Genomic DNA, 26,513 nt, shown 5'->3' with positions numbered 1-26,513 from the left:
AAATGCCTGATCCTCTAAACACGGAGACACGTGAATCAAGTTTCAGTGCGCTGGAACAACGTTAACAATGAATCGGCCTGTAAATGGCCGACTCCCTGGGCAGGGAACTTACTACACGAGACACACCTGTGAGAACGGTCGGACATCTCTACTTCCCTCTGAAATCAACAGCGCAGTCAAAGATACACAGAGGCCTCCAGCTGTATTTGAGTAACTCGAGCTGGTAATTGGGCTTGAATGGAGACTCAGTTTCTCTTTCAGGACGGGTCTGTTTATTTGCTCGTCTTTCTTTCCACTCCAGAGCAGTCAATATGCTTCATTTATGTAGTATTGAAATTAGTTTGAAAAACAGTTCTTGTCAAAAGTTTGAAAAAATTAATATTTTTATTAATAAGTCTTTTCTGCTTACCAAGTCTGCATTTGTTTGATCTAAAATAGAGTAAAAATTCTGAAATATTTTTATAATTTAACATAGCTGAACATTTGGATGCCAGAATATCATGACTTTTGCATAAGTTATGAAGCGGCACAAGTGTCTCAACACTGAATATAGTCAAACATGTTTGTTGAGCAGCAAATCAGCCTATTAGAATGGTTTCTGATGGATCATGTGACACTGAAGACTGGAGTAATGATGCTGAAAATTCATTTTGATCGCAGAAATAAATTACATTTGAACAGATATTCACATAGAAACAGTGATTTTAAATGTTAACAATATTTTACAAATTTTACTGTATTTTTGCTATTAAATGCAGCCTTTTAAATGCAGACATTTTTAAAATCGTACTGATCCAAACTTTTTTGAATGTTAGTGCATATTTAGTATTAATAATAATAATAATAATAATAATAATATTATATTAAAAATAATAATAATAATAATAATATTATATTTAAAAAAATTATATATATATATATATATATATATATAAAAATATACATTTATTATTATTTATTATTATAATTAGTTTAATAATTGTTTTATTACTCATTTAATTCTCATTATTCCCTAAAACTAAAAAGTTATTTCAATATTATAATTTGATGTTCTAAATTAATATTGAAATTAATATTTTGAATTAGTTTTCATTTACATATTTTTAATTCACAATTTAATTTTAGATAAATGTTTAGTAATTTGTGTTTTTACTAGATAAAGTAATTTAGTAAGTTGTGTGTTTTTTTTTTTTAAATCAGTATCATATTTTAGTTTTAGTACATAAATTTAAATTAAATTAAAATGCCAATTAAAATGATAAAATAATACATTATGATTTTTAATTCTAAATTCTAATTCTAATTAACTCATTATTTAATTCTCATTAGTCTTTGTATGAATATTAAAAAGTAATGAAAAGATAGCTGTGGATTTATTTTAAGCCATTTTAAATTGTAATAATATTTAAATTAATTAAAAAAATAATAATAATAAATATATATATATATATATATATATATATATATATATATTTTTTTTTTTTTTTTTTTTTTTTTTTTTTTTTTTTTTTTTTTTTTTTTTAATTAATTTATTTATTCCGTAAAAAATTTAAGCTATTGGGGTTCAGGGTTCAGGGTTGTTTTGGACTCCATTAACTTTGTCCATTAATTAATGGACAAAAGATTTTTAAAACATATTTTTTGTTCTACAGATGAAAGAACGTCATAAAAGATCACAGTTTTGACTGTCAGTACTATGATGTTTGTACGCCGGGGTGGGTTTTGTTTACCCAGCACTATCAGACACGTCCTGATCCAGTCTGATGCGCCGTCCACCTGCTGCCACCCATGAGACGGTGACAGAATTAGCTCTAATCAACTCTCGTTCACGCACACGCTGGAAATACCACTGAATATTTACTAATAACCTTTCAATGCAATGGTTACACTATGCTCAAATCATACCATGCCACCACTGCACCATGGTACTAGCAATTATATGTAAGGTATGGTGATGGAAAGAGAAATACACACTGAAAGTAACATGGTTATACATGATTTGGATTTACTTGGTTTCACCCCTAACACACCCACGCTGAATGCTGTTAAAATATGCAAGGAAATAATTAATGCATCAGACTTAATTAACACCTGAAGTTAATTATGATCGTCATGTTTGTGAGGTGTGACAGGCTCAGTGTTACTATAGAGACAGATCCTCACAGAGGCTGAGAGGAACTGGGTCAACAGACGGGAAAACAAGCAGACTGTGAAGTGATGCTGAACGTGCACAAAATATTGACTTATTAAAGTCTGATGCTAAACTGACTCATCCGAGTCTGATTCTCAAACGAGGAGTCTGAATGTGAATCGATTCAACCTAGATAGTGTTGTTAGGATACAAAAATTTCAGCAGCTGGTACCAAAAATTGTATGGGTCTCAGTTCCAATTTCAGTACTAAAAAAGCCTTTGAAACAATTTTATTTGATTATTTAAAAATAAAATATATTAAATAAATTAAATGAGTTAACCAGCTGTTGTTGTTAACTACATCTAAAACTACAAAAAACAATGTTGAGTGAAATACAGCTGAAATAAAATAAAATATAAATATTAAATACAAATTAGAAATGTTGTTAAAATAATTTAAAACTTCTATTTTTTTTAAACAAAAAAACAAAAATAATAAAAATGACAAAAGCACATAAAATTCCAAAAAAACAAAACTAGTTAAAATCTAAACATATATAAATATAATAAAAAATACAATATAAAATAATTTAGAATTTATTAATAAATATAAAATGTATCAAATAAAATATTTTTTTTAAAATTGCAATTTAAAATATTAATAAAAATTATAATAAAATTAAAATAAAATAATAAATTATACTGCTAATAATACTACTAAGCAAATAAAGTGGAAGTAATCAAAATCAACAAGAAAAATGATATGCAAGTGCTATGACAAGTCTCAGTTAGCCTAACGCAGTATGTGTAGCAAGGTTTTTTTTTGTTAATTATATAATAAATAAAAAGAAAACGGATAGAATAGAAAAAGAATAGAACAAGCTAGTGTTGGAGGCCTTTTTTGTTAATTACATAATAAATAAAAAGAAAACAAATAAAATACAAAAAGAAAAGAGAAGCTAGTGTTAGTTTTTTTTTTTAAAGAAGACAAGCAGTTAGAAAACAAATAGTCTCTTAAAGGGCTAAGCTTTTTTTTTTAAAGAATAGAATTAGAATAGAGAGTGTTAAAGTTAATATTAATTAATTAAATTAATTAATTGCTTTAGTAATAACATGGATTAGTAATCAAACAAACAATAAAGAAACACTTTGCATGAAATTAAAAAAGGGTATTAGTCAGCATTTACACCCCAGAATATTTTGTTGACTATTTTGTATATTGTGAATCTCAATAAGGACTGTGTTTGTAAACTATACAGCGTCATCTGTCATTTGAACTACTTTTATGAAGCTAAAATTACTCCTTTAAGCCATCAGCCTTGATAAACTGAATACTGTTCAGTCATCTTATGACCTTTTACAATAAAATACTCTTCAGCTGCAATGTTTCACACTCCAAACAATTCAGAGAACAAGTCAATAAAGAGTGTAAATATTCTGACTATAATAGAAAACCATCATTCTGGGTGTGTAAGGAGAGGAGGTTGTGTGTGTGTGTGTGTGTGTGTGTGTGTGTGTGTGTGTGTCCCGTCTGGCATTTAAACAGAGTGCATGAAGCTTGGCAAGTACGGACCATAAACTGGACTTCTATTTCATTCTCTCCCACTCACACAGCTGTGAGCCGGACAACGGAAACTTGGACCTGACAGAGAAAGACCCTCAATCTGTTGAGCCCTCTCTGTGTGTGCGCCAGACGGCATGCTGGGTAGACTCTCTATGTCCTTCATTACTCACAGCCCTGAGAAACTGACCCCTCTATATCAGCAACTGGACGGAGCCATGACAGCTCATCTCTCCAGACCAACTCTAAACTCGGCTTCCACATGGGGCTTCATTACAGGTCATCTTCATCAGCCCGAGACTAATTCACTGATATGACTGGAGTTCAGAAGCACAACAGCATTACAAACGCTGAAGAATGAAGAAAGTGGTTTGTTTCTTCATGAAAAAAGACTTGCTCACCAACGGATCCTCTGCAGTGAATGGGTGCCGTCAGAATGAGAGTCCAATCAGCTGATAAAAACATCACAATAATCCACAAACAATCCACACATCTTGAGAAGACAAAAGCAGAAATAAATCCATTGTTAAGACGTTTTAAAGTCCATAATCCATATAATGCTTCCGGTCTGAATCAGGAGAGAAATCTGCACAGATCAAGCAGCTATAAACAAATATGTGGCTGGATTTTGATGTTAGAGACAACAGGAGATGGACTTTTTCCACTAGAGGAAGCGTTATTATGGATTATGGACTTGTGGATTATGGATTATGGATTAGTTTCAGCTTTTGTCTTCTCAAGATGTTAAAGTGCTCCTATTATGCCTTTTCAAATATGATCTTTCATGTAGTGTGTCATGTAGCTGTATGCGAACATAAACTATCTGCAAAGTTGTGAAGTCGACAGTGCACGATACATAAAGTTATTGTCTACTAAAAAAAACAAAAAACAAAACCTGCATAATGCTCGCCCACGCTCTACGTCACAAACAACTTGCCCGCCCACAAACACAGTAAAATTTCCATACGGTTTACGTCATGTCGAGAAGATGCTGTATCCTAATTTTAAATAAATTCAAGTAAATTTGTTTTATATTCACTTCCAAAAGATGAATCTACAAAGATTTTCTAGCAATTGTTCAAAACACAAAGTTGTGTATGTACAACTATGTACCTGCACACGTCTTGCTAACCGGCTAACTCATGCTTCTGTAGTTCTGTTGTTCAGCTGTGGACCTACTGTAGTCTAAAAATTTGTGATTGATGCAGCTTGACCGTCTGTCTGTCTCATTAGTTGGAGTAATGATAAAGGATGGCGTACGAAGCAGCTTTCACACCGAATGCGGAAAGCGCTGTGCTACGAAACCCATTCATTTCAATCGCTTGCGCCACGCAAGAACAGCGCAAGAACTGGCTTGCAAGCCGCACTCAAACTTCAAATTAGTTGAACTTTTGCCGCTGCGCTCTGAAGGGCTGCACTGAACCCAGCGGCCACTGCGGAGCTTTCCGCGTTCGGTGTGAAAGCCACTTAATGCATTATACAATGTTGAAGTTTACAACATAGAGGTGTGCCCGGTTCGCTTACATAAGCAAATTGGGAGCACTTTCCACAGTAGTCCGTGCTAATTTGTTGATCAGCCACTTCAACCGTTTCATCGCCAGACTCCGGCTCAAATTGGTATGGTAAGATCAATGCCATCTTTTCTATGTATTGACCAGTCTCCAGTGCTTTCATTCAGTTGTGGCAATTGGCATTTCGTTTTCCAACACGCACCATCTGACCAATCACAGCAGTGAGGGCACACGAAAAGGAGGGGTTTAGAGAGACTGATTCTTCGAACTGCTACGCGCGAATCGTTTACGAATCATTTAGAAATTAGGTAAAATTACATCTATTTTTGGAGAAAAGTGTTTTTTGACCTTGCATACATAGGAGACTCATAAAACAATATTAGCAATCTTTAAAATGGCATAATAGGAGCACTTTAACTGATGGACTGGAGTGGTGTGGATTATTGTGATGTTTTTAACAGCTGTTTGGACTCTCATTCTGACAGCACCCATTTACTGCAGACTATCCACGATGAGCAAGTGATGCAAAGCTATATTTCTACAAATCTGATGAAGAAACAAACTCATTTACATTTTGGATTTTGACTTCTGAAGCAAGGTAGATGCACTCTATAGAGCTTTTATTTAATTAAAGCGGTCAACTGGCCTACAATCACTCATTTTTTTTTTAAATTGATTGACATAGCCAAAAGCAACAGGACCCATCAGCGAAAGTGGAAATGATCAGAGCCTCTGATAAATTAAGCTAAACAGACCCCCACTGAGGTTTATATTGACGACCATCATAGATCTCTAACTTGTCTAATTGATCGGCAACGCTCCATTTATCAGACAGACTCTAAATGACTCTTTCTTTCAGTCTGTCTGGAGCGGCTCCACCGGTGCAATATTACTCGCATGTGTTTCTATGTCATCCAATCAGATTCCCGTAACATGGCTTTAATGGCTTTCTAGGTAATGTTATTTGATCCAGCTTTAAGCTGCATTATTTTATAGTCGGCAGCTATTTTTGGCTTACGGCTAAATCCCTGCACGTCTGATGAGTTTTTCTGGCCGCGGGAATCTTAGAAACATCTGTAACACATTTACTGTACGATGTTTCGCACGGCAGATTTACACAACAGGTCAGTCACGGCTTTATAAAGCTTTACGCACCGGCGGCTCTGTGTTTTCTAGAAGGAAACACATGAGGTGAACATCTCAGCATCTGTCTGACCACATCCAGTGCGTCGCAGACCACAAAGCACACGCCAAACCGCTCTATTCAAAGAATGAATCCTTCTGACATTCTCACCTAAATATAATATACAACACCTTCACTCAATAATCTGAAATATTACATGGCTACACCTCAATTTGACACGCTAAACTCCATCTAAAACTATTTTAGTTAATTATCCATGCAATTGTTATGATTTTATATATGTTTAGAAACTATTTTAAATATTTGAATATAAATTAAGGCACCTCAAACATAAAAACACACTTACAGACTCATTTAGACAGAGCAACAGACAGAAAAATAGACAGAAAGATAGATTATTGAATACTGAATATTTAATATTCAAATTACACAAATTATATTATTGTATGCATATATGAGCGTCAGATAGATAGATAGATAGATAGAGTTATTAAATATTCAAATTACATGTGAGGCATATATTATATTCAGAAATGAGCATCAGATAGAAAGACAGATAGACGGGTAGATAGATACAAAAAAGTTATTAAATACTCAAATTAGATGTATATATTAAAATACAGGCATATATTATATTCATATATGAGTGCTGGATAGATGGATAGATAGACGAATAGATGGATAGATAGATAGATAAAAAAGTTATTAAATATTCAAATTATAATGTGGCATATATCATATTCATATACGAGCGTTGGACAGATGGATAAAAGGACTGATAGACAGATCGCTAGATAGACAGAAACAAGTTATTAAATATTCAAATTACATGTGAGGCATATATTATATTCATATATGAGTGTTAGATGGATAGATAGATGGATAGATGGATAGATGGATAGATAGATAGATAGATAGATGAAAAAGGTTATTAAATATTCAAATTACATGTGGCATGTATTATATTCATATACGAGCGTTGGATATATGGATAAAAGGATTGATAGACAGATAGACAGATAGCTAGACAGACAGAAACAAGTTATTAAATATTCAAATTACATGTGAGGCATATATTATATTCATATATGAGTGTTGGATGGATGGATAGATGGATAGATAGATGAATAGACAGATACATGGATAGATAGATAGATAGATAGATAGATAGATAGATAGATAGATAGATAAAAAAATAAGTTATTAAATATTCAAATTATGTCGTGGCATATATCATATTCATATATGAGTGTTAGATGGATGGATAGAATGGATAGATACATGGATAGATAGATAGATAGATAAAAAAAAGTTATTAAATATTCAAATTACATGTGGCATATATTATATTCATATACCAGCGTTGGATATATGGAAAAAAGGATTGATAGACAGATAGATAGGTAGACAGATAGATGAAAAAGGTTATTAAATATTCAAATTACATGTGAGGCCTATATTATATTCATATATGAGTGTTGGATAGATGGATAGATGGATAGATAGATGGATAGATGGATAGACAGATACATGGATGGATAGACAGATAGATAGATAGATAGATAAAAAAAAGTTATTAAATATTCAAATTACACGTGGCATATGTTATATGCATATACCAGCACTGGACATATGGATAAAATGATTGATAGACAGATAGATAGACAGATAGATAGATAGAAACAAGTTATTAAATATTCAAATTACATGTGAGGCATATATCATATTCATATATGAGTGTTGGATAGATAGATGATAGATACATGCGTGGCATATATTGTTATATGCACACATGAAGGTTAATATAGAAAAACAGCTCATCAATATTGTTGGTTCATGTATTGTTTACAGTGTATTGTTGTTCCTGTCAGAAACCAGGTTAAACGACCCTGCTCTCCACTGCTGGGACGACAGCCAACTAAACTACACTAAACTAACGTGGTTTGACTAGTAAACTTTTCTGGAACGTTCTGAAAGTTTTCCCTCTCGACTAGCCGAAGCTGAGTGGAAGTTTTACCCGTGTTGTGGTGGTTTTCCACAGGCAGCAGAGCGTTGAGCAGCACCGGTTGAGTTTTCTCCAGAGCCCAGCAGAACTCCTGGAAGTGATCCCTGTCCTTCTTCTCCACCAGCGTCTTGAGGAGCAGATGGACCTTCTCGGCGCCGCTGGAGCAGTTCGTGTCGAGCTCGGCGCGCTCGGCCGGGCTCAGGCTGCCCGACTGGGCCAGCAGCTCCAGAACCCGATCCACATCTGTGAGGGACTCCGACAACTTCGGCTGGCACTGCTCTAACAACTCTTTGTGCTTGGGATCCATCACAGCCGGCCGCTACACAACCACACAAAGCGCGGAAAACAACGAAGCTCCTGTTAAAGAGTTTTTTGTGTCCAATTGAAAGAAACAAGAAGCCATATTTGCGACTTTAGGAGACTCCAACGGTTTTTTTCTTCTTCTTCTTCTTCGGCTCCGGAGAGTCTCACATCTTTGCCAGCTCTCTGTTTCAGATCGGTTGACGCTGGTGTGACACCGCTCGCAACTTTAACTCGCTTTCGATCATTTTAGATTTGTTATAAAGTTTGACAGTTTATCACAAATTATCGCCGTAACTCCAGTGATCAGAGGCGCGGCGGAGCTCCGCCATGACTCCACAACTCCGCAGCTGCTATCATCTGCCAATCAAAGCCCAGCAGCGGGAGGGGAACGGAGGACGGGGCGGGGCTCCCGCCTGCCAATCAAACCGGTTCAACGAGAGGGGAACGAAATAGGGGCGGGGCTGCTACGTGCCACTCAAACCAGTTAAATGGGAGGGGAACACGAAAGAGGCGGGGCTTCCGATCAAACACACCTAGGCGTTCACTAGTGGGATTACCTATTTACAGATGAGTACAAAGTCACAGTTTCGTTTTTTCTGTTTTGTTTACACGCTTTTCCTGTAATTGTCTATTTTTGTAACAGAAAAGATACATTGTCTGAATAAAATGTTATTTTAGTAGGACTTCATATTAAATGGCTAATATTAAAAAAGTAAAACAATACAATGGGAAGTATTTCATCTAAAACTATTGTAACATTTTTATGTTTGTACTGTTACAGTTTTACTTTATGATCACTGATGCAGCTACTGAAGGCAAATATAATGCATATGCATAAGTTGTATATGTAAATTTGAACCTATGTTACTGTTGTTGAATATAGTAAAAATCAAGTTTAAAATAAAACAAGCTACTACTGCTCACTTGTAATGCTTAAAAACATATTTTGTTTCCTGTTGCTCAAGTTAAATAGTGAAGTCCATAAAGCACAGAATATATTATAATTCTGACTCTGATAATGTTTGATTTTGCATCGTTAACTCTGTGTAATGTGTAACCTGAAGGCCTCCTGTATGTGCTGCACATCCTCCATCACAAACACAGACAATAAAACGCATGCGGTCAGCTCATATTCAACAGTGCTGCTAGTAAAACATGAACAGATTTTAAGGAAGTATTTGCACTTATCAGAAAAATACGCACCTTATATAAGTGTAATTAACAGGATGTAAATAAAGAGCTAAAGTTGAGGGATTGATAGTTAGTGTACATGAGGATGTCAACTTGAAGTTCATTTTTATATATTTTTTATTTAATTTAAAAATTTTAAACATTTAAAAGTATTTTAATATAATGTAATTTATATATATTTTATTATTTTGTTATTTTGTTTTATTATCAAACTATTTAGGTATTTTGGTCAAACTGCAAGGAACAAACCTCAGAATTGGTCAGATCCTCACTGCTGATTTCCCAACAAAATGATGTCACTTCCTGTGGAGGAACTGTAAACTGATTTTACAAAAGAAAAGACAAACAGGAAGGAAAATAATGTTGAGGAAAGAGGAATTAAAAAGAGGAAATTAAAGAGGAAATTAAACAATATTCCCCATACTGTTATTTTAGACTCTGGGAAGCTGCTTACGGGTATATCTCTTAATACATCTAAATATAATTAAACACATCTTAAAATTATTTTATACTATTTAAATCTAAAATTTTAAACAATTGTAAAACAGTACAAAAAATGTATCTTTAGTTTTTGTAATTTAGCTGCATGTCATTTTTATTAATTTTAGGCTTTTTAATATCTATGTTCTTTTATTATTAGTAGTATTATTTAGTTTTACTTTTAGTATTTTAGTACATCAAATTTAATTCAATGAAAACTAGTTGAAATAAAAGTAGTTAAACATTTGTTCCATTTTAAGTAAGCAGATTTTTATTTCATTTTTTTATTTTTTTAAGTTCTGGTTAACTAATAACCCTCAATCATAATTTCAAAAAGCGCTAGTAATAGTATCCAAACACTCTTTACAGACTACAAAAACATCAAACCACAGTTTTGGCCAATGCAAATTGTAATTAATCAACTGACCAACATTTAAAAAAACTTGCTCCAACATTATATTTATGAAAAGTTCCCTAGTTCTGGGATCTAGGTCAACTATTCTTTCCATTTCGGTCGGCATTGTAAAGGGCAGAATCTGTAGTGTTAAGACTGATTTTGAGAGGATTTGTTGACAAATGTTCATGCATTATTCTGGTAGTGTACAGTATATGCTAAAGCTACATGTGCATTGGAATGTTTAAATGTGAAGCTCTGATGATCAGATTACAGATTCATATAATCTCCATCAGACAAACTTACTTCACAGATGGCATTTGGGATTGTGTCAGACAAACGGATTCACATGATTATAGAGAAAACACACAGATATAATGTAATATAATATAAACAAAAAATGTTTTATATATAATATAATAATAGCTAATCAATCCAAAAAGACAAAAGTAAGGAAAGTAAGCTGAGCTGAAGTTCACTGAGATTCATTCATGAAGTGTTTTTATTAACCAGACACAGGTGTTACTAAACACAACAGTACAGATTAGTTTGATTTAGCGAAGATACTATAAACACAGACTAGAAATCCCTGAAAAAGAGTAGTCTTCATGTTAATAAACAGGTCAGAATCTCCCGCTTAACTAGTGATTATCAGGATGGAAGATTGCTGACTTTACTGCCCTCTACTGCTGCAGCGATTCACATTCATGCTAGTCATGGGCGATGACAACAAACGGGGTCAATCTCACAAAATCGAGCACATTTCACACCAAACTCAAATAAAAGAAATTTTGCATGAAAGAAAAATCAAGTTTTTTTAGAGTCACAAATATGCATGCAAAAATATTATTTAAAATTGTTTACATTTATAAGGAGAAATGTTAGTATTTGTTGTACAAAATATTAACAACAGTATTAAGAATCACTTTTAGAATTTAGAAAAAAGAAAATTACAAAAAACATAACATAAATGATGCATTACAGGAAATTTAGGAGAAAAAGTATCTAATTATCATGAAAGAGTGTGATAAACAGATCTCAGTGTTCCTAAAACAGGCTTGACTTTCTTTAAGCAAAGCTAATGTCTTGTTTTCTGTTTTGATTTTGGAGTGAAATAGGACACATTTTCATGAGACTGACCCATCAAGACCTTCATGATGATTGGCGTAATTTTATATTCTTTTTGCATAGAGATCATAAAGCTCACTATATATAAACTATGGCATATATTTCAGTACTTCAAGAGACTCAGACGTCCAAGGCATTTCAGATTTCAGCGATAAAGAACAGATTGTATTTTTTGGATGCGAACGACAGCAAAGTTTGGCATCAGGTACTGAAGACACTGTACAAAATATAGATTCTCCAGATATCATGCATAGTCTGATTAGATAACAAAATATAACAAATATTGAACTGTACTATAATAATAATGTCTCTAAGGCACAAACGAAATGCTATTTTGGCTGTGAACTTAAAGCTATGTAGAGAGATTACAGTATTAGTTAACATGACACTAGTGAGATTATCTGTGACATATTGATATACGAGCATGATTAAAATGATGACGTCACATATCCAGTCGTCATGGTAACACGTCAGCCTTCCTGGTTCTTTAGTCACTTCCTCCGCACAGCTTCAGGAGCAGTTTCTTGTAATCGCCAGACGTGTCTCCCTGAGGATTTGAGGAAAATATATGCTAAAAAATAACTTTGTAGTATTGTACATAATATTTCTAGCAACAGAAGGACTAACAAACTAATGTATTAATAATTATACTTAAATAAAAAAGCACACTTTATGTAATATAATATCATATAAAACAATAGTTTGCTTATAATTATATATTGCTTATAATTAGTATGTTGTATATGTGTGTGACGTACAGAGATGGCAGTGTACAGCGACTTCCCGTACAGACGCAGATACTCCTGCCTGATATCCAGCATGTCCACCTCAGAGCGGGACACCATGATGCGGATCAGAGTCCTGTCTTTGGTTCCTGCACCCTAAATAAAGGTGAACATCTACAGGTCATGCATACATATTGACCTACAATGAGATTTCACTAACCTACATACATATAATGTTTAGAAAACAAGCCTCATGCTGCACAGTGCTGGATTTACCGGGACAGAAAAATGCAGCGTTCATAAAAATAACCCACTTCTAAACCATGAGACCTGCTGCTGAATGACAATACCACAACAAAACTACCACATAACCACATATCTACCTGCATGGCCTTGTGGAGACGTTCAGCAAAGTAGGCAGGAGTGTTTTTAATGCACTTCACTGAAAAATACACAGATGGAACATGATTAGAAACTTAAACTACACATTATTTCTTAAATATATGCACCAATTTGCATACATAAATCTGAACATTGGATAAAGCCAGATTCAAAATATTCATTTTATTTTGTTGACACATTAAGTTAAAGGTTTTTACATAGGGGATTTTGGATTTCTCGTTGTATAACTGTTAACAGTCAGAAAAAAAATGCATTTTACCATCTTTTTAGGAGTAAAATGCTATATAAACCAGGTTGAATGATATATGAACAAACCCTTCAGTAAAAACCTTCAGAATATAGAGAGGAATAACACTGCTAAGTTTGGTGTATGTATGTGCTGCTAAAGTGGAGAAAAAACTTTTAAAGATTTGTATTGTAATTGAAATCAACAGACACAAATAAATAAAATTGTAATGATAATATCAGGCCAATGATAATGAACAAACCCTTCAGCAGAAACCTTCAAAATATAGAGAGGAATAAAACTCTAAGTTTTGGTGTATGTAAGTGCTGCCAATATGGAGAAAAAACACTTTTGAGAAAGCCAGCTTTAAAAATATGCATTATAATTCAAATACAAAAATGCAAAAAGATAAAGCGCAAAAATTTAAATCAGGCAAATTATATATTAATAAATCCCTCAGTAAAAACCTTCAGAATATAGAGAGGAATAACACTGCTAAGTTTGGTGTATGTAAGTGCTACTAAAGTGGAGAAAAAACTTTTAAAGGTTTGTACTGTAATAGAAATCTATAGACACAAATAGACGAAGTGTAATAATAATATCTGGCAAATGATTTATGAACAAACCCTTCAGCAAAAATCTTCAGAATATGGAGAGGAATAAAACTCTAAGTTTTGGTGTATGTAAGTGCAGCTGTAGTGGAGATAAAACTTTTAAAGCTATGTATCACACGCAAATAGATAAAGTGCTATAAAATAAACAATTATAAGTCTATTTTGCATGTTTTCTTTCCACTAAAACAAGTTATGGAAGCAGAACAGCCCAAAATCCTAAAAACTGACCTGGGCATAAAAAACAATGGTTTTGCCTATTGAGTTATATTTGCATATGTAAAACATTTAGGCATTTTATGCATCAAAACCTCCAATCTGCATTTTATTCAAAACAACTGATTCTATTCCAGTGATGTGATTGGCTGTTTCTCATCACTGCCTGCTTCATCTAGATCATCTATTGGCTGACATTTCTGCTCAGGACCAATCAGGGTTCATTACCCACCCACTGCCACCATTCCAGACTCCAAGTTTCCAGACATCTCACTGCAGATGCTCTTCTCAATGTCTTTGCCGCACATCTGCTGGTACTCATTAAACACTACGAAAGACATCACGTGCAAACATTACTGACAGTCTGTCCAAATCTGGTGCAGTGTATCATTTAATCTGCATTATCAGGGAATAATGAATTCATATTCAGTCTGTTCCCTACACAAAACTATCACATGACTTCTAATAAGTGCATAAGTCAAGTGGACTTTTTAGAGCTTGACAGCTCCAGTTAATAAATGAAATGTTTAGTGTTAGAAATAACAGATTTAAGCTTACTTTTTTTTTTGCCAATTATGGTCTAAGAAAGAGCAAATACAGCAGAGAAGATCATTCAAAACTGCAACAGCAGATGAGGATGTTTCATATGATTCAGGGAAGTCAAGTGAATAAATCTCTTTCTAGCTGACTGCTTATGAACAGATTGTCCTAGTTAGGGAATAACAGCAGTTTCTGTGCATTGCTGTGGCCCTTTAACCACAGTGGGCTGGTGGTTTTTACCTTGTCTCAGATGAGGTTTACTGCGAGCGCACAGAATCGCATTAAACTGAGACTCATCCGTGCCGACTTTATTCGCTCCTGCAGCGTAGAGTTTCTGCAACACAGAAAACATCACACACGTTTATATCTGCACAACAGCAACTCAAAATGCACATTTACATTAAAATGTGAATTTGTTTAAGCAAATCAAGGCTATTCTCCAACCTGGGCATCCTGTTTAGCCAAAGAAATGTCCACAGTCTCTCTCTCATCTCGATTACCCTGAAAATAGATGATGGAAAGCATTTTGTCTACAAAGTTCTGATTTCACTTCCAGTTTTCTAGGAGAAGTGGATATTTTGTGCTGATCTGAAGCAGTGTAGTTATTGATTTTGTTTGTCCTTTTTATTAGAAGTAAAATCTAAATATTAGGTGAAAAACTTAAACTTAAAAAAATCAAATTTATACCTGAGACAGAGAGACGAGCAGACGGCGGAAGTGTCCAGACGTGTCACTGATGATGGCGTCCTCCAGAGATTTGCCATGCTCTAAACAACAAACACTGGTCTGAAGCGGTTTCTCATAAATTTCTGCTAACTAAATACGTGATCTGTGATATTCAGACTCACCTGCCTTATAGATCCTAGTAATCTCCCGAATCTCAGCATTATTACGAGAGGACAGAATCTCTATGAGACAGGCCTCATCGGTTCCTGCACCCTGAAAACACCAGTAAAACAGTCGTTTTTTTATAATCTTAAAAATGCTGCAACTTATGATGCAATTAACGGCAAGTACAAAACATCTGGACTGGTGCCAAATGAGAGAAGTATGTGAGCTGAAGTTTACTTGTACAGCACATTTCACACACCCTAATAGTTTTAGTTTCACTTTAAATATATTTGTTAAGGCTTGCAGTTTATAATAAATGTTGTTTATAATGATAAATAATTTATGCTTATATATTTTCTTCAATTCTGAATACCGGATGTGTTGTGGAGTGAGAGGAACTAAAATACATTTATAATATTTGTAAACATTTCCTTTCACTACTACTAATTTACATTATTTCTGACAGTAATAATAATCTCTCAACAATGCAATTTTGACTTATTTAACTTATTTTCTGATAACCAAAGCTGGGAATCAGGAAAAGTTATTCTGTTTAAAAGTTATATAAATTAATTTATTTGTTTTTGTTTAATTAACTTAATTTATTAATGTATTTGTCACTAAAATCTTTATGTTATTAAGCATCCTTATATTAAATCTAACATTTATGGAAGGTAAATTGTTACTTATTATCTCACAATTCTAACTTTTTTTTTTTTTTAATCTCACTATTCTGGCTTTTTTCTTACAACTTAGAGTTTGTCTCACAATTTGGACTTTTGGTATCAGAATTGCAAGTTTATATCTTGAAATTTTGAGAAAAAAGATCAAAATTGTGAAATAAAAATTGTTACAATTACCTTATTTTATATTCTGTAGCAGAAACGAAAAACAAAATTGTGAGATGCAAACTTGTACAAAAGTCTTAAGAAACTGAGAAAAGTGTGAATTCTTGAGAAAAAGTCAGGATTGTAAGATAAAAAGTCACAATTACCTTCATTATTTTTTTTATCTTGTGGCAGAAACAACCTATCAAATATATTCCATTAGTTTTCAGTCGCTTGATTATCAGGTTTCTTTTCATATTTTAGCATATACTTCCCATGCAGCATGATAATCACAGACTCCGAGCACGCCGCTCATTCCAGTCTGGCTGAATTTCTGCTCTCGACTCTGTAATTATGTGCCTGTGTTTCATTAACGAATGCTGTGAAAGTCAAGCAGCAGCATATGCGATCTGCACTCCGATCAAGCGTAAGCATGCTTGGCTGGGTAAAAGTCAGCACGATCCCTGCATACTACACTGGGATATTACGTGTACAATGGTCCAAATCAGTTACTCACTTATGAGGTTGTATTTTAGTTAAGATGTAGAAGGCAAGGCAGCTTGCTAGGATTTGGAAAACAGATCTGATCTGAGTCTCCACTAGTATCTGAGTGGTCTTCACCACTCTCACAAATCTCACCGCTATGGCCTCTCTGAGTTCAGAGGCATCGAATTGCGAAGGAGACTTCAGCATGGCCAACACCAAATTTTCAAAGTTTCCTGTCAGCTCTGACTTCAGGTCATGCACCAGATCCTGCAAAATATTTTAAATGCAAAGTCACACACAAGAAACTGCAACACAGTCTTTTACATCTTTAAGTATCCGATGCTTCATTCATCATATGTTCACCTTGCCATAGGTGGTTTTATACGCAGCCAACAACGGCACACGCTGCTTGTTGGATCGATTGCCGAGAAGCTCGATAATGGCATTTTCATCGGTTCCTGTGAGCAAAACAGATTCAGCTCTCTGGATTTAAAAACATGTCAATGTACAGTATACAAAAGTTTTGAATTTTTTCTCACCAAAGCCCTTCATGGCTTTCCGTAACACCTCGACGTCTCTGAGAGGATCGGCACCAGGAGCGTCCTTAATGGTACCGCGGTAACCTCTCTAAACAAAAATATCACAACAAACAAATTAAAAATGTATATATATATATATTTTTTTTTAAATTAACTAAAATGAAATGAAAAATTAACCATTTGAATTTTCTGTAATTAATAATGATCAACTGCAACATTAAAATTTGTAAATAAAATTTTTAAAATATATAACAATTTAATAATTTTAAAAAGTTAATAATTTAATAATTTAAAAAATGTAACATAAAATATTTTAAAATTAAATCTAAAATAAATTCTATATATTTTTTTTTTTAAACTAAAAATATACATTTAAAAATGAAAATTAAAAATGAACTACTTGAATTCTCTGTTTATTAATTGCAACATTACAATTTGTTATCATGAATATTTTACACAGAGTATATTTTAAATATTTGTAAAATGGCATTTTTACTAATTAGTAATACTAAAGGATTTACATATATATATATATATATATATATATATACATATACATACTACAACTTAAATTTATTTTTGGAAAAAGTTGTATTGCAAAAATAAGGCATTCGGCATATCCAGTTTTCTGTTTCAATAGGAAGTTATCAAACCACTGAGGTCAAGTATTGCTGTTTCCTGTTTTCTTCTTTGTCTCTCTTGTTGTACCTGCCTAGGAACTACAGCTGAAACTTAGTGGTTACATTTGCTAAGTTGGGCACAATGATTTATTAAAGTCAAGGTTTCCACACTGTATGACTGATGCATTTCCTTGAAAATTTTTTCTTGGATCACTGGATAAGGTTTCCTTGTGAATGCACACACAAAAGCAATTCTACATAATGAAATATTGTAGTATATAATGTAGTAATTTCAGGTCATAGCGTCAGACGAAGCTGACAGTCTCTTACATTGACTGCAGGAGCGGCTGGTGGTGTCGGTCCGGTCGGGACGCCCCCTCCATACCCGGGCATTGACGGGTTCGGGGCACCCGGGTAGGCTGGCATGGGCTGCTGTCCCGGCGCCGGGCCCCCGGGGTACCCCTGAGGCATTCCTCCACCTGGCTGCACAGATCACAGGACATTTATAAGACGAGTCACATGATGCATTTCACTTCAGACTTCAGAAGTAAAGCTTAAATGAACAAATACTGCAATGTATTTACAAAAAAAAAAAACTACAGAACTGATTATGTACAATAAAAGAAACAGAAATAAAGGAATTCTTACAGCTCCAAAGCCAGGTTGGGCACCCCATCCACCTGTTAACAACACAAATAACTCAGTGCTGCTCTGCTATATCACTACATACAGTATAACAGTACAGACATAACAAACAGCGCAAAGAATTATGCAACTGTATAATTTTTTTAATTATGCATGATGCACGAAAAACAGAAACTGATGCATTTGAAATGCAATGTAAAAAACAAACAGTTTTAGGGCCATATGAAATCCGTTTTATTTTCCCTAAAAAATCTTAATTTTCTATTATTTTTTTCTGTATTCTTTTTTAATGTTTGAATTTAATTTTAATAGTCAAAAAATATGTCTAAGCAATTGAATTAATAAAACTTTAACAATGTAACAATTCATTAAAAATGTAACATTAACATGTGGTTTATTTTTTAGGAAATTCTGTGTTGTCTGTTTTATTTTTTTATGGATTCTGTGCATAATGATTTAATGAAAATATTATTACCAAAAACAGCAGTAATCAAATAAACTGATAAAAAAGAACAAATTAATATAACTTTAAAAATTATTACAATTATAGATGAACAAAAGTGTGATACTGCTTAAAAATGATAAATATATATATATATATATAATTTTTTTTAGTTTGTTTGTTTTTTAATTATGCATCATAAAACGGCAACAGATGCATTTTTTTTTATTATGCATCGTAAGTGGGAACTGATGCATTTCTAATTCAATGCAGAGTCAAACAAAATCCCTTCCAGTCTTAATTTTTACAAGCATGCAAAATGATTCATTGTTGATTTAGCATTATGACTCATTTTTAATTGCCAATACATCCCATAAGTGCTCAGTTTTTCAGAAGCTGTGGCCATATGTGACCCTGGACCACAAAACCAGTCTTAAGTAGCACGGGTATATTTGTAGCAACAGCCAAAAACACATTTTATTGGTTAAAATTATGTCTTTTATGCATAGAAACAATAGGATATTAGGTAAAGATCATGTTCCATGAAGATATTTTTTCAATTTCCTACTGTAAATAAATCAAAACTTAATTTTTGATTAGTAATATGCATTGCTAAGAACTTTCTTCTAAGTGCTTTTCTATTTGCTAAGAGCAATTTTCTCAATATCTGGATTTTTGGCACCCTAAGATTCCAGCTTTTCAAATAGTTGTATCTTGGCCAAATATTGTCCTTATTTATTCAGCTTTCAGATGCTGTATATGACCCTTGTAATTGACCCTTATGACTTGTTTTGTGGTCCAGGGTCACATTTGTGCTCATACTAACCGGGCTGGCCTGCAGGGGGCATGTTAGGGTAGGTCCCGGGCTGGGCGGCGGGGTAACCTCCTGCCTGTGGCGGGAAGCCTCCTCCCGGGGCAGCTGGGTATCCGCCAGCCTGAGGAGGGTATCCGCCGGCCTGGGGTGGGTATCCTGCTCCGGGGGGATACGCTCCGGGCTGGGGTGGGTAGTATCCGCCCTGGGGAGGATAAGCTCCCGGTTGGGGTGGGTATCCGCCCGGGGCCTGCTGATACGGGCCGGAGGCGGGCGGGTAGCTTCCACCTGCAGGAGGGTATCCAGGATAACTCATCTCTGACACCTGCACACATCAGGACATTTACATCCTTATTTTAGAATCACATGCTGTTAAGTAACAAAAACTGATCACTGCCATTATAATTCACATATTAATCATCAGCAGCAACTTAAATGTGATAAATGAAGTACATGAAGATAAATGAAGATACAATAAAACACCTAACAAAACTTTAAATGTCATTTTATGACATTCATGTTATCTTAACTACTGTTTACATCTGCACAATAGAGCAGCTGCGGATGTGTGTGACTCAGAAGCTCAGATTGATTATACAAATCATTTTGTCTCAGAATTTCAACATTTTTTTAAAATTGAGATTTATAAATATGTGAAAGCTAAATAAATAAGCTTTCCATTGTTGATTTGTTTGTTAGGATAGGACAATATTTGGCCAAGATACAACTTTTTGAAAATCAATGCAATTTGAGGGTGCAAAAAAATCTAAATATTCAGAAAATCGCCTTTAAAGTTGTCCATATTACTAAGCAAAAATTAAGTTATTTATATTTACAGTAGGAACTTAATATATCTTAATGGAACATGATCTGCACTTAATATCCTAATGATTTTTGGCATAAAAGAAAAATCGACAATTTTGACCTATACTGTGTATTTTTGGCTATGGCTACAAATATACCCGTGCTACTTAAGAAAAATGTATCCCTCATTATTGTACCTGATTTGCAGCAATTGCACATTTTTGTTTGTTTACACAAAAACTGATGTAACTTTTGCACATAGTTCTGCCATAATATATTTAATTATTAAAAATATAATGAATATGTTACCAAATACATAATATTTATTTTATTTATTTATTTATTTTTTACAGTGGTGAGGCACCTTTTAATAATTTATTTAGATATATTTATAGTCGTTAAATAAAAATGTAATTATTATTTATATATTTACTTAATCTGTTGCACTAAATATTTAAAAACATAGCATTATATGATTATTTTAACTGTTCATTAACTCACAAAGGTCTTGTTGATTTCTTTTTATGACAGTTTTTACAGTGCTGAGTCCTATTTTTATAATCTCGCTTAAGGCCCCACAAACCCGTCGGACCAACCCTTTCTGTACAAACATCTTAGACCCAGAAGTCATTAGCATGATAAGGAATCTTTAAAACCTTTAAGGAGTTAATATTTCAGCGTTGTGTGTATATAACCTATACCACTGTCCAAACAATGCATATACGTGTGTGTGTCGGGCAGGAGGTTTATCGGGTGTGATCTGGTTATACAGGCCATAGGTGAAGACTAAATATGAAAAGTTTGAACTTTGAGATCAGATTTTGAGTTAGTGGTCTGTAGCTGCTTAGTTTAACTTTATTTTACTAGGTGAGTAAATGATAACTGTATTGTCATTTTTAAGTGAACTATCCCTTTAAGGCACATTAACTTTCTAGCGTGACTGCATGTTGCTAGTAAGCATTGGTTGAATCCTGCGTGTTAGTTAAACCAGTGATCATTGTTTAAACCGCAGTGAAGCAGCTCAGATCTGCAGTCACGCATGCGCCTGTCATCCCGCTTTACATGACAGAAATCATGTCTATCTCACTGCTTTATGGGAAAAACGCAGCAGATCTCAAGTCCAAACATGTACAGAAAAGAAACAAAGTCTGACAGTCGCATACTACGTACTATAGTGCACACTCTGACCCTTCGGCATCGCTCTCTGCCTACAGACTGAAAAATGGCAGCCGAATATTTCAGATTACACAACACACACTCAAACAGTCAGAAAACACTCATCTCAATCCGCAAACATTTCAAACATTCGACACCGTTTCGCTAACAAGTATCCGAAGGACATGTTTAACAAGGATTCATGCACAGTAATTAAATTGTGTTTATCAAGCGCATCACGCTGAAAACACAACACACGCGCGAAACGCTCGATATATTAGCGTTTTAACGCAGAAAAAAGAGATTGTAAATGAAATACTTACTTGGATGTGTGTGTATGATGTGGTGAATAGAGATCGAGCGTTTGGACTGAATGAGGAAGTGGAGGGCGGCTGTGTGTCACGGTGGGTGTGACCTGATCCTGTCTTTACATCCAAATGAAAACAAAACACATCCCTGTCCTTCAGGATTACGGTAGTAGTTAGTCGTAAACGGGGTTGGGTAAAGTTACTTTTTAAAGTAATGCATTACAATGTTGCGTTACTCCATAAAAGTAACTAATTCCATTACTTTGTTACTCTTTGTGAAAAGTCATTCATTACAATGTTGCATTATTCCACTAAAAAAGTAACTAATTGCATTACTTTGTTACTTTATGAACAGTAATTCATTACAATGTTGCATATTCTGCAAAAAAGTAACTAATGGCATTATTTTGTTACTTTTTAATGAAAAGTAATGCATTACAATGTTGCGTCACTCCATAAAAAGTAACTAATTGCATTACTTTGTCACTTTTAATGAAAAGTAATTCATTACAATGTTGCATTATTCCACAAAAAGTAACTAATGGCATTACTTTGTTACTCTTTATGAAAAGTAATTCATTACAATGTTGATTTATTCCACAAAAAAGTAGCTAATTGCATTACTTTGTTACTTTTTAATGAAAAGTAATGCATTACAATGTTGCGTTACTCCATAAAAGTAACTAATTCCATTACTTTGTTACTCTTTGTGAAAAGTCATTCATTACAATGTTGCATTATTCCACTAAAAAGTAACTAATTGCATTACTTTGTTACTTTATGAACAGTAATTCATTACAATGTTGCATATTCTGCAAAAAAGTAACTAATGGCATTACTTTGTTACTTTTTAATGAAAAGTAATGCATTACAATGTTGCGTCACTCCATAAAAAGTAACTAATTGCATTACTTTGTCACTTTTAATGAAAAGTAATTCATTACAATGTTGCATTATTCCACAAAAAGTAACTAATGGCATTACTTTGTTACTCTTTATGAAAAGTAATTCATTACAATGTTGATTTATTCCACAAAAAAGTAGCTAATTGCATTACTTTGTTACTTTTTAATGAAAAGTAATGCATTACAATGTTGCGTTACTCCATAAAAGTAACTAATTCCATTACTTTGTTACTCTTTGTGAAAAGTCATTCATTACAATGTTGCATTATTCCACTAAAAAAGTAACTAATTGCATTACTTTGTTACTTTATGAACAGTAATTCATTACAATGTTGCATATTCTGCAAAAAAAGTAACTAATGGCATTATTTTGTCACTTTTAATGAAAAGTAATGCATTACAATGTTGCGTCACTCCATAAAAAGTAACTAATTGCATTACTTTGTCACTTTTAATGAAAAGTAATTCATTACAATGTTGCATTATTCCACAAAAAGTAACTAATGGCATTACTTTGTTACTCTTTATGAAAAGTAATTCATTACAATGTTGATTTATTCCACAAAAAAGTAGCTAATTGCATTACTTTGTTACTTTTTAATGAAAAGTAATGCATTACAATGTTGCGTTACTCCATAAAAGTAACTAATTCCATTACTTTGTTACTCTTTGTGAAAAGTCATTCATTACAATGTTGCATTATTCCACTAAAAAAGTAACTAATTGCATTACTTTGTTACTTTATGAACAGTAATTCATTACAATGTTGCATATTCTGCAAAAAAAGTAACTAATGGCATTATTTTGTCACTTTTAATGAAAAGTAATGCATTACAATGTTGCGTCACTCCATAAAAAGTAACTAATTGCATTACTTTGTCACTTTTAATGAAAAGTAATTCATTACAATGTTGCATTATTCCACAAAAAGTAACTAATGGCATTACTTTGTTACTCTTTATGAAAAGTAATTCATTACAATGTTGATTTATTCCACAAAAAAGTAGCTAATTGCATTACTTTGTTACTTTTTAATGAAAAGTAATGCATTACAATGTTGCGTTACTCCATAAAAGTAACTAATTCCATTACTTTGTTACTCTTTGTGAAAAGTCATTCATTACAATGTTGCATTATTCCACTAAAAAAGTAACTAATTGCATTACTTTGTTACTTTATGAACAGTAATTCATTACAATGTTGCATATTCTGCAAAAAAGTAACTAATGGCATTATTTTGTCACTTTTAATGAAAAGTAATGCATTACAATGTTGCGTCACTCCATAAAAAGTAACTAATTGCATTACTTTGTCTTTTTTAATGAAAAGTAATTCATTACAATGTTGCATTATTCCACAAAAAGTAACTAATGGCATTACTTTGTTACTCTTTATGAAAAGTAATTCATTACAATGTTGATTTATTCCACAAAAAAGTAGCTAATTGCATTACTTTGTTACTTTTTAATGAAAAGTAATGCATTACAATGTTGCGTTACTCCATAAAAGTAACTAATTCCATTACTTTGTTACTCTTTGTGAAAAGTCATTCATTACAATGTTGCATTATTCCACTAAAAAAGTAACTAATTGCATTACTTTGTTACTTTATGAACAGTAATTCATTACAATGTTGCACTATTCCACAAAAAGTAACTAATTCCATTACTTTGTTACTCTTTATGAAAAGTAATTAATTACAATGTTGCATTATTCCACAAAAAAATAGCTAAATGCATTACTTTGTTACTTTTTAATGAAAAGTAATGCATTACAGTGTTGCGTTACTCCATAAAAGTAACTAATTCCATTACTTTGTTACTCTTTATGAAAAGTAATTCATTACAATGTTGCGTTATTCCACAAAAAAGTAACTAATTGCATTACTTTGTTACTTTTTAGGTAAAGTAATGTTTTACAATGTTGCATCACTCCATAAAAGTAACTAATTCCATTACTTTGTTACTCTTTATGAAAAGTAATTCATTAATTATTGCATTATTCCACAAAAAAGTAGCTAATTGCATTAATTTACTTTTTAATGAAAAGCAATGCATTACAATGTTGTGTCACTCCACAAAAAGTAACTAATTGCATTACTTTGTCACTTTTTATGAAAAGTAATTCATTACAGTGTTGCATTATTCCACAAAAAGTAACTAATTCCATTACTTTGTTACTCTTTATGAAAAGTATTTCATTACAATGTTGCATATTCCACAAAAAAGGTGACTACTTGCATTACTTTATTACTTTTTATGAAAATATAAAAAGTAATGCATGACAATGTTGTGTTTCTCCATAAAATAGTAACTAATTGCATTACTTTGTTACTTTTTATGAGAAGTAATGCATTACATTACTTTTGCGTTATTTTTTGTCACCTGTGCTTGCTTATTTGTTTTTTAATAATATTAAAAAAAAAAAAAAAAAATTTTCTTTAATTTTGGCAACTGTAAAAGCCCGTTCACACCAAAAATTAAATTAATAATCCTCAGTCTCTACACCTCAGTTTTTAGTTTTTAATTAGTAATCAAAAACTTCCTACTTGTATTCAGTCATATACACACACAGTCCTATTATGTAAATGTTCTTTAAATGCTGAAACATCACTGTTTTTTTTTTTTCTTGGCTATCCAGCTTTTTCATTTTTTTGTGTATCATGTATTCACGGGACAGTTCATGACTAATACTGACCATGACATTGAATTTGAAAGCTTGAGAACGTGGCGGATGTGGAACATTAACAAACAAACCATTTGCATGAAAACGCCAGATGCTCTTCCTCCTGAGTCCCGGCCTCTTTTTCTCATTCAGATAAACATGATTAGGAATAAAAGAGTCTTATGGGTTTGGCTTCAGCATGTGTGAACAGCAGTGGAAGAACTGGTCAAGTTTACGTCAGGTGAGTCCTGACAACTGAACATCATCTTTTTCCAGATAAGGGAGGGAAACACCATTTCTAAGAATTTCCAACGCTCGCCCTGAGCTTTACAAGACATCACCATGTGTAAAACCATAATAAACCACAGATTTCTTTTTAGAACTTCTTTAATTGCATTGAAGCGTCTTACAATATGTTAATATAGGCTGATGTAAAAATGAAACACAGACAAAGCTGTTTAGAGAAAGTAAAAAAAACACACACCAAAAGACACACCCACGCACACATATACACGCACACAGACAAAGGGAGTTTCACATTTCAAAGTTCAGCTGCTTTGCATTAAACAACCTGTAATACATTCACACAAACACCAGAGGGCAGAGTCGGGGTTAGCTTTTGATTTACACTGATTTCATTTAAGTCACATAATGAGTTCTGACACGACAAATAAAACACGCTGGGATTTAAAAGGTCATTTAAATATTAAAATAAACAAGCTTAATGGACTTTGAAAAAAAGAAAACAAAGAAATTGCATTTCTTTAATTGCATTACTTACTTTTTATAAGTAATGCGTGATGATGTTGCGTTGCTCCATAAAAAGTAACTAATTGCATTACTTTGTTACTTTTTATGAAAAGTAATGCATTACAATGTTGCACAATGTTGCAAACAATCAAGAATGA

The 26,513-nt window shown here is 33.2% G+C and overlaps 2 protein-coding genes across 2 annotated transcripts in view; both read right to left on the bottom strand.

The window, feature by feature from the left end:
• dlg5b.1 (discs, large homolog 5b (Drosophila), tandem duplicate 1) overlaps positions 1-9,019 on the bottom strand; it is a 41,049-nt gene extending 32,030 nt beyond the window's left edge. The window contains 1 exon segment of the mRNA XM_051124821.1: positions 8,365-9,019. Within this exon segment, the coding sequence (XP_050980778.1) occupies positions 8,365-8,659 (295 nt within the window). The 5' untranslated portion in view covers positions 8,660-9,019.
• Positions 9,020-11,204: 2,185 nt separating this feature from the next.
• Positions 11,205-22,168, bottom strand: anxa11b (annexin A11b). Its single transcript, XM_051124826.1, has 15 exons — positions 22,052-22,168; positions 19,785-20,094; positions 18,520-18,551; positions 18,202-18,354; positions 17,252-17,339; positions 17,076-17,170; positions 16,866-16,979; positions 15,417-15,507; positions 15,256-15,335; positions 15,013-15,069; positions 14,809-14,902; positions 14,261-14,356; positions 12,957-13,015; positions 12,607-12,729; positions 11,205-12,395 (listed from the first exon to the last, which is right to left on the bottom strand). The coding sequence occupies exons 2-15, from the start codon at positions 20,083-20,085 to the stop codon at positions 12,336-12,338; spliced, it is 1,443 nt and encodes a 480-aa protein (XP_050980783.1). The 5' UTR covers positions 20,086-20,094; positions 22,052-22,168; the 3' UTR covers positions 11,205-12,335.
• Positions 22,169-26,513: the final 4,345 nt, after the last annotated feature.

This window comes from Labeo rohita, chromosome 12 (genome assembly GCF_022985175.1).
Source record: "Labeo rohita strain BAU-BD-2019 chromosome 12, IGBB_LRoh.1.0, whole genome shotgun sequence".
Classification (NCBI taxonomy): domain Eukaryota; kingdom Metazoa; phylum Chordata; class Actinopteri; order Cypriniformes; family Cyprinidae; genus Labeo; species Labeo rohita.
Note: the sequence above shows the minus strand (reverse complement) of the source record. Positions and strands in the feature narration are given on the sequence as shown.